At 43.0% G+C, this 9,856-nt stretch overlaps 1 protein-coding gene across 1 annotated transcript in view; it reads right to left on the bottom strand.

Annotated features, from left to right (window-relative positions):
- CLCN1 (chloride channel, voltage-sensitive 1) overlaps window positions 1-9,856 on the bottom strand; it is a 37,182-nt gene that overhangs the window by 14,808 nt on the left and 12,518 nt on the right. Inside the window, exons 8-12 of the mRNA XM_011989941.1 lie at window positions 7,119-7,244; window positions 6,700-6,784; window positions 6,364-6,465; window positions 5,515-5,599; window positions 5,101-5,250 (exon numbers count right to left, since the gene is read on the bottom strand). Coding sequence (XP_011845331.1) covers window positions 5,101-5,250; window positions 5,515-5,599; window positions 6,364-6,465; window positions 6,700-6,784; window positions 7,119-7,244 — 548 coding nt within the window. The remainder of the gene's footprint in view (window positions 1-5,100; window positions 5,251-5,514; window positions 5,600-6,363; window positions 6,466-6,699; window positions 6,785-7,118; window positions 7,245-9,856) is intronic.

The following is a 9,856-nucleotide window of genomic DNA, read 5'->3' as shown; positions in this document are numbered from 1 at the left end:
GCAGGAGAATGGCGTGAACCCGGGAGGCGGAGCTTGCAATGAGCTGAGATCTTGCCACTGTACTCCAGCCTGGGTGATGAGTGAGACTCCGTCTCAAGAAAAAAAAAAAAAAAAGAAGAAAAAAGAGTACAAAAGAATTGAGAAATAGAATGGAAAAAAGGCTAGTTGTTGAACTTTTTAAGTATCTGTAAAAGAAATACAAGTATGAGACGTAATATGTAAGCAAAGCAACAGGTTTATATAACCCTTCCAAAATAAGTAAACCACTTTCAGAAAAGGATCTCAAACTTATTAGGTACAAGAGGATAGCAACTAGAGTTCAGACAAACTGCCAAGGTGAAAGTATTCACAGTTTTAGAGCTGTGCGCAATTGCACTGTAAGCTAATGAGAAATGTATTTCTTAATTTTCAGAACCTTAGAAAGAAAGAACTTCCCCCATCCAGGGCTGACCTCAGGAAGCAGTGACAAAGACTCAGAGAAAGTCTCATCCCAGAAGCTCTGAGATGAGGCAAAACACACACTCCTTCATGTCAGAATATGACTATTCAAAACAGTTGAGAACTATAAAAACAAATGGACAAAATGAAGAGAATAGAGACTGAGAATCCCCTGAGGACAGAGAGTGCATCTTGTCCTTTCTGCCTTCTCTCGGCACTGGTGCATAGTGCTCAGTAAATGTAGGAAGGATGTAGCTAGGTGAGTAGGTAGAAAGGAAGGAAGGAAAGAACGAAGATGGGCTGAACAAACAGTATTCATGCAAAGCAGGAAAAGCTTCTCAGAGCTAATATTTGCTAAAACACTAAAGAGCAATGCTCATCCAAGGGAACTTGTTTTAAAATGCAGATGACCAGACCCCACCGGAAGCTACCACATCAGATTGTCTGCAGATAGGGCTATAGGCACTTGTAATTTAAGCTTCTTAAGTGATTCTGACATTTAACAGTTGGATACCCCTTGAACTATCCTGTACCATCTCTTTGAAATAAGTACATAAGAGCCATAAGAGATTTTGTAGGCTCAGGTTAATCTGAAAGCTCTAGCAATTCATATAACAGGTGACCAATAGGTCTGATTTCAGAGGATGTACTTTAGATTTTAATCCAAGATATGTGTAAGAACAGTATTAAGATCAGAGGACATTGAAGTTATCGACTCCTGTAGTAAGGATGTTGACACATGAGATTAGCAAACTTTTTTAGCTATTGGCATGTGAAAGAAAAGATCCAGAAGTAATGTGAAACACAAATAACTCCCAAGACTCTCTTCTTTCTTTCTCTTTCTTTTCTTTTTTCTCTTCTCTTCTCTTTTCTTTTCTTTCTCTCTTTCCTTCCTTCTTTCCTTCCTTTTTTCCTTCTTTTTTTTTTGACAGTCTCACTCTCTCACCCAGGCTGGAGTGCAATGGTGTGTCAGCTCACTGCCACCTCTGACTCCTACATTCAAGCAATTCTCCTGCCTCAGCCTCCCAAGTAGCTGGGATTACAGGCACCTGCCACCACGCCCAGGTAATTTTTGTATTTTTAGTAGAGACGGGGTTTTGCCATGTTGGCCAGGCTGGTCTCAAACTCCTGACTTCAGGTGATCTGCCTGCCTCGACCTCCCAAAGTGCTGGGATTACATCCAGCTTTTTTTTTTTCCCCCAGATCTAGACCTACAGAACTCCCAAGATCTGAAATACTCAACTCCAGGGGACTGGAAAACTGGAAACCCATTATTTGGACCCTTCATTAGAAGGAGTGAAATGAAGGATTCACCTCGGGAGAATGAAGTGAAAGGAGTGAAAAAAAATTCTACAGAGCCTCAGCCTGTGCAGAGAACTTAGTGATACTAGGTAACAATGTTAGACTTACTAAAAGCGAACTGAGGATTTGGAATGGTATTCATACTCATTGTAAAAACTCTTCTCTTGATGTATAATGTAATGATCTTACCATGTCATGAGACTGAGGAAGATGGAAGTTCCCTTCATTAATATTATAAAACACCTGAATGGGCCGGGCGCGGTGGCTCACGCCTGTAATCCCAGCACTTTGGGAGGCCGAGGCGGGCGGATCACGAGGTCAGGAGATTGAGACCATACTGGTCAACATGGTGAAACCCCGTCTCTACTAAAAATACAAAAAATTAGCCGGGCGTGGTGGCGGGCACCTGTAGTCCCAGCTACTTGGGAGACTGAAGCAGGAGAATGGCGTGAACCCGGGAGGCGGAGCTTGCAGTGAGCCGGGATTGCGCCACTGCACTCCAGCCTGGGCGACAGAGCAAGACTCCATTTTAAAAAAAACAAAAAAAAAAAAGCAAAAAAAAAAAACCAGCTGAATTGAGAATCTTACCTGCCTGTACAGATGCTGCCAGAAGACCACATAGACTACATTTCAAATTAGACACTGGAAAAATTGTTTCAGTCATGTTTATATTTTAATTTAGCTATGTATCCTACCTAGCTAAAAAATAAGACCATGGTTATTGTGTCCAATGACAGTGAAAATGCTGAGAAGTGGTGATAACCAGGGAATATCATAGATTTGTAGCAGTGAGTGGTTTTATGCTTATAAGTATTATAGGATATTATAGGCCGGCTGCAAACTATTGGGCTTGAAATATAGTCCAGGAAGTATAAGTTTCTTTTCCTGATACATGTATGATGTAACATTATCAAGGATATAATCTAGTGAGAAATTAATAAAAGTGGCATACAGTTGAGTCCTCTATATCATCTAAATAGATTTCTCCCAATAAGCTTGAATTTGTGAAGTGGAATCCAGACACATATTTAGGAATCTGGGGAGCTGGGATGAGGTTTAGGGGAAATGTTGAAAAATATACAGTATTTTGTTTCTACAGAACTTTTCAAAATCTCGATCTTTTAAAGGTACATATGATGCCAATGTTGCCATATAGCTCAGTCTAGAGAAATCTCAGAAAAATACAGTTATAATCATTGGACTACCATCCAATTCTGAGATCCACCAACATGTGTACTTAGTTACTGTAGGTGGGTTTGTATATTCAACAACTAATTATAGGAGGTTGGGATTTATAAATTAGAGAAGATGAACTCTATAATGAAAGTCTAAAAATCAAATCCCTAACAAGACACTGATAACTTCTTTTATGATAAAAAAGTAAAATCTTTTGAAGAAAGACATTTTAAAGGGATTAAATTAATAAAGTGAGTGTGCAAAATATGAATGATATAGACCCAACTAAACCACCTAAAGTGGAATAGGGAAGATCATTTGCAAATGCAGTTTCTAGAAACCCTGGGAATATGTTACAGAGTTGAAATTCAGTGTTTCAAATATCTGCTGTCTCTAGTCATAACATCACTGAAAAGTACATTAAATAAACAGCAAAAAATAGAAGAACATTTTAAAATATTTTGAATTTTTTTTTCTGTTGCAAGCATAAGATTAGCTAAAGGTTAATGATGAAATATTATGTACTTGGCACATAGTAAATGCTTAATAACATTTATTGAACAAATGAATATATGAACTCACTGTAGCTACTGCAATATAAATATAACTTAGTGACTCATATCCTGGGAAAACAGATTTATAAAAGGTATCATAAATAAGTTAATAGCAAGGTATTCAAAAGCTTGAAAGTTCAGTATGGACAGACTTATAAATGAGAACTCTAATATATAGAGGAAAGTGTTGTGGTATTTAGGCAAGACACACTATTAGTAAAAAGATAATCACCACAAAAGAAAAAAAAGGCAATCAACTTTTTTTTTTTTTTTTTTCTTGAGACGGAGTGTTGCCCTTGTCGCCCAGGCTGGAGTGCAATGGCACAATCTTGGTTCACTGCAACCTCCACCTCCTGGGTTCAAGCAATTCTCCTGCCTCAGCCTCCCAACTAACTGGGATTACAGGCATGCACCACAACACCTGGCTAATTTTGTATTTTTAGTAGAGACAGCGTTTCACCATGTTGGTCAGGCTGGTCTTGAACTCCTGACCTTGGATGATCCACCTGTCTCGGCCTCCCAAAAGTGCTGGGATTACAGGCGTGAGCCACTGCGCCCGGCAAGCAATCAGCAATTGTAATAGATGTCACAACCAGGGTTAGGAATAAAAATATCTTATTACAAAGCAGTAATTGAGAAGTCTATAAATACATAATCCTTGATGGGCAGATATGAAAAAAAAGTGATGTAAAAGAGATCATCTTTTATTGCCCAGTTGAAGCTACAAGAATCTGGTTTGGGAATGGCAAAATCCTCACAGCTTCATAACCTAAATAGAGAATAATAACATTTATAAAAATTATGTGTAGTCACTAATACAATTAATTTAAATATTTTATCCCTTTTGAAGCTCTACAAAAGAGATTATCGACAAGCCTGGGGAAAAAAGATGCTCATATCACCTAAAAATGGATCATCAGATACATGGAGAATGAAGTACTTAATTATCTAATAAGTGAGGGGATTTGTTTAATTAATCCAAGGCTTTTACAGTTATTTATAATGCTTAACTCTATCTTGTACTTTTTTACTTGGCTATTGTGATGGCTTAGTAATTTAGCAAGAAGAACAATTAGAAGGGTTAGATAACTATGCCAAACAACACTAAATTGACGTGAATAGAGCAATTAACTCAGATACTGGTTTACTTCTACAGCAACTTACTATTCTATAATAATCATAATTATTATTATTTTTAGACAGAAGCATGCTCTGTCACCCAGGCTGGAGTGCAATAGCACAATCTCGGCTCACTGCAACCTCCACTTCCCGGGTTCAAACGATTCTCCTGCGTCAGTCTCCCAAGTAGCTGGGATTACAGGTGTGCGCCACCATGCCCAGCAATTTTTTTTTTTGAATTTTTGGTAGAGATGGGGCTTTGCTATGTTGGCTTGGTTGGTCTTGAACTCCTGGCATCAAGTGATCCGCCTGCCTCAGCCTGCCAAAGTCATGGGATTACAGGCGTGAGCCACCTTGTCTGGCCAACTCTATGGTTTTCAAATGACTTATTTTTAGGTTGGATGAAGACCAGATGAAGTTCTACCCCTTCCTACCCTATGCAAACCCTGGGTTCCTAGATGGAAAACAGATAGAGCTAAGTTTAGGGTGTTGCTAGTGTCAGGAGCAGTACCTTCATGACGAAGAAGAGAAAGATGATGATGACAACGTTGACGCGGGGGTGAATCCACACAGCTGACTGGCCCAGGCTCTCAAGATCACCTGCATGTTTCACCCACGTATTGTTGTCGAACAAAGTACTGATGGCTTCTCGGGGCATCAACTGAGAGAGGAAGAAGCAGAAGGGGTGGGTACTCCAGGGATCTCCTGTGCTTCCTTTTTTAGAAAACTTATTCCGCAGCCTCATTATTCAAGGGTCTCTTTTGCCCTTTTCTCAGGGAGAATCGCAAAAGTCTATCCTTGGACAAAACTACTTATACTCTGAAGCCTGAGGGATGTCCGTGCTGTTTCCTCTTTCCCATGCGGCCCCAGTAACCTAGTCATGTGCTCAGTGACCCGACCCCACCTCAGCTCCCCAAAAGCTGACCTCTCCGGCCATGAATTGACCCACTCCTGGTGGGAAGGTGAATGAGGCAATGACAAAGGTAACAATTCCAGGATACAGCAGGCGGCTGAAAAAGAAACAGAGTTAACCCCCACAATTCAGCCAACTCACAGTAAATACCATACTGAACGTCGGCAAGCTGAAGCTTCCTGTCCTCCACTGTAGTCTCGTTTATTTAACTGAAATTCTCTTCACACACACAAAAAAATATTTGAGGCTGAGTGCGGTGGTTCATACCTGTAATCCCAGCACTTTGGGAGGCCAAGGTGGGCAGATCACCTGAGGTCACAAGTTCAAGACCAACCTGGCCAACATGGTGAAACCCCGTCTCTATTAAAAATACAAAAATTAACCAGGCACGGTGGCACATGCCTGTAATCCCAGCACTTTGGGAGGCCAAGGAGGGTAGATCACCTGAGGTCACAAGTTCGAGACCAGCCTGGCCAACATGGTGAAATCCCATCTCTACTAAAAATACAAAAATTACCTGGGCATGTTGGCCCATGCCTGTAATCCCAACTACTCAGGAGGCTGAGGCATGAGAATCGTTTGAACCCAAGAGGCAGAGGTTACAGTGAGCCGAGATCACACCACTGCACTCCAGCCTGGGTGATGGAATGAGACTCTGTCTCAAAAAACAAAAACAACACAAAAATAATCTTTAAATGGGAGACCACACAATTTTCCCCCTCACCACAGTATCAGGGCTTCCTTATATTTTCATGCAAGCCACTCAGAGGCATTTAATGCCTTTCCCAAAGATAAAAAGGGAGGAACTCTTGGAGAAACCAGAAAGTAAATGGGTAGGGCAAAAGAAGGGCGGTGACTCACTGCTTAGCAAGAAACTGGCTGAGGGCCTTGTGATTTCGGACACCGAGCATGACTTGGCGATGCAGATACACAAATACAGCTCCCAGGAGCCCACAGCAAATCCTGAGGGTGTAATTTATAGAGTTGGAATCTTACAGATGTGAAATCCTCATCTCTTGGACCTGACTACTGCAGGGAAACAAATATCAGGCTTCCGTCTTTCCTATCGGCCCACATCCCCCCAGCAATGTACTCTATCTGTGCCAACCCTACCTTCTTTCTGGCTTGGGTCCCTTCCAATCTACAGCCTCACCCCACACCCTGCTCACCACACACAGAGCAGGTGACCCCACTGACCCGATGGCAGCAAAAGCTGGTAGTTCCTTCAGGTCAAAGGGGAAATCCATTCGGAAATTGGTTCTGAACAGAGCAGTGATGGTGACTGTAGGATGGAAAGGCCAGGATTATGGTGGGAGCTTTGTAGAAACCCAACAGGGAAACAGAGGTGGGCAGTTTTCAGAATTAATTCCTTCCTTCCTCCAATCCCAGTTTCTCCTCTTGAATGAATTTTCCTTTTTTCTACGCTCACCCCTCCATGGACATACTCTCCCACTCCATGACCTGTATCTTTGTCATACACCCTTGGGCCTTGGTCCCACCCCACAAATGATCCCGCCCATTATTCCTTTTCTGAACTGCCCCACAGAGTTTTCCTCTGCACCTCATTCCCAGTCTTTCTATTTCACACAGCCTCCACCCCAGGCCTCCTTGGTTACCAGCATCCTTGTTCCACACTGCCAGCACTCGGAACACGAAGGCGCTGAACGTGGCTGCAAAGAATCCTCGCCAGTAGTTCCGAACAGCAAAGTAGGTGGAGGTGACCTCGATGCTAAACAGCACTCCTGCAGGGGCACAGAAGTGTGGTCGGGGGCAGACAGCAGTGAAAGGGCTCCCCCACACTCCCCAATCCTTGGACCTAAGGAGCTTTTGCTGAAACATGAATCTGGGAGGAAGCAGGAGTGGAAAGTCATGAACTCTTGGATTCCCATGCTCAAAACCACACAACCGCTCAGGCTAGGAGTTTTTTATTCTTATTTTTATTTCAGACAAGGGATGGGTTCAACAAGACATAGAGAAGGTTGAAAATGAATGGGCCTTCAACTTCCAAAACATGAGGATCAAGTGTCCGTGCCCTCTGCATCCCTTAGAATGTAGGGTGGAATGGGGTTCACAACTGTCAGATATCCACAGGGACTAAAAGGTAGTTGAAAAAAATCTGCAGAAAAGTTAAGAGAGAGAAAGTTCCAGAGCAGGTCCTCAGTAGAGCTGCCAAGCAGAGTTCAGGATTTACAGGGACTCTCTTTAGCACCCTCCTCTGGACTTTCCTACCGCTCTACATATACCATGTACCCTGGAGCAACCTTATAAGGAAGACAGAACAAAAATAGGAGGGGTCTTTGCAGGAGCTGACGATTCTCGATAGTTCAAGAAAAGAAGGTAGAGGAGTCATACCAATAATAAGAATAAGAATAAGAATAAGAATAAACTAATACTAGGCCAGGCGCAGTGGCTTATGTCTGTAATCCCAGCACTTTGGGAGGCCGAGGCGGGCGGATCACCTGAGGTCGGGAGTTCGAGACCAGCCTGACCAACATGGAGAAACCCCATCTCTACTAAAAATACAAAATTAGCAGGTCGTGGTGGCGCATGCCTGTAATTCCAGCTACTCGGGAAGGCTGAGGCAGGAGAATCGCTTGAACCCCGGAGGCGGAGGTTGCGGTGAGCCGAGATCGCACCACTGCACTCCAGCCTGGGCAACAAGAGTGAAACTCTGTCTCAAAAAAGAAAAGAAAAGAAAATAAAAAAACCAAAAAACTAAAAACCTGACTTAAAAGGACCAACGCAAGGGGAAAAGCCAAGAGCCTAGAAGAAGATAAAAACAATCATGCTTAAGAAAAGTGGGTGAGGCAAAAGGAAAGCTAAGTAGTAGTTCTAAGTAGTACTGTGTCTGAGCGTAGGTGCTGGAGCAGAAATTGAGGGGGTAGATCTACAGAAAAAGAACAAGGGTTGGTAGGGACAAAGCAAGGAATGCCAGTGAGGGCATAAAAAGCAACACTCAAGAGAGGCAAAGAAAAAAAATCTTTCAACATATTAAGAATAAGGGGGGTGGACTTTAATCCGATGCAAAGTAGAAATTGATGACAAAATTACCTAAAACCTAGCTAAGCCTCATCTTTATCAAGAACGAGGAAAAAGAACCAGGGAAATGCAACCATGCACATAATTGGATGAATGGAGATGAGGCCTGACCTCAGGAAACCTTGAACTAGGCCGGTTTGTCCCCTTTCTCTCCATGTGAACAGAGTGAACGCCCTCTTCAGGCAGCATCTCACATCCTAGTAATTTTCTTCTCCCTGTGCTATACTCAAAAGTCACATCTCTTGAATCCCCCAGGACCACCACCTTCTCTTCTATAGGTGACAGTCGACTAGTTACATCAGGTCATTTGCTCCAAGGGGAGGGTGGCCTAATGGTTACATCAGGTCATTTGCACCAGGGGGAGGGTGGCCTAATGGTTACTCCCGAATACAGCAGCTGCTGCAGTTTGGCAGAGGATTTCCAGTGGTCAGTCCCAACTCCCCTTCCCTGGGAAGCCATCCACAATCCTCCTCTTCAGGTCGAAACCATCTGTCCTTCAGCCTGCGCTTTCAGAATTTTGGGTTACTATAGCACTACCACTTTCAGATCCAGATATTTGTTTACATTTCTGAGATCCCCTAGGATTGAAAATTCCTTGGAGGCTGGGTGCAGTGGCTCACGCCTGTAATCTCAGCACTTTGGGAGGCCGAGGCGGGTGAATCATGAAGTCAGGAGTTCGAGACTAGCCTGGCCAACTTGGTGAAACCCCATCTCTACTAGAAATACAAAAATTAGTCAGGTGCGGTGGCAGGCATCTATAATCCCAGCTACTTGGGAGGCTGAGGCAGAATAATTGCTTGAACCCAGGAGCCGCAGGTTGTAGTGAGCCAAGATCGTGCCACTATACTCCAGCCTGGGTGACAGAGCAAGACTCCGTCTTGAAAAAAAAAAAAGAAAAGAAAATTCCTTGGAAACCAGCACCTAGTACGGTGCCTGGTGCATAATCAGGGCTGAATGTCTATTCTAGGGATGAGCAGGGGAGGAGAGGAAAGGACAGGATGAGGATAAAAGAGAACAGAAGAGAACAGAATTTCAGGAAACAGAGCAAGGCAATGGACAATGTGGGGCAGACAGAGCTTCGTCAATCACCCCTTCTGCCCTGCTCTTCACATCACATCAGGTAAGCAGCTACCTCTGGGGCCTAAAAGGAGGATTTGACACAGCAGGAATCAGGTAGAGTGAGTCTCTCTCCTTTTCTATACCAGTAACAAAAGCAGTCAGCTTTCATTTGCCTGGGTGTAAACTATCCAACTGATGAATATTTTACAACAATTTTTTTGAAATCCTGGGCTAGGTTTTCTTTCCCATGACGTGG

Source organism: Mandrillus leucophaeus, unplaced genomic scaffold (genome assembly GCF_000951045.1).
Source record: "Mandrillus leucophaeus isolate KB7577 unplaced genomic scaffold, Mleu.le_1.0 Scaffold365, whole genome shotgun sequence".
Classification (NCBI taxonomy): domain Eukaryota; kingdom Metazoa; phylum Chordata; class Mammalia; order Primates; family Cercopithecidae; genus Mandrillus; species Mandrillus leucophaeus.
Note: the sequence above shows the minus strand (reverse complement) of the source record. Positions and strands in the feature narration are given on the sequence as shown.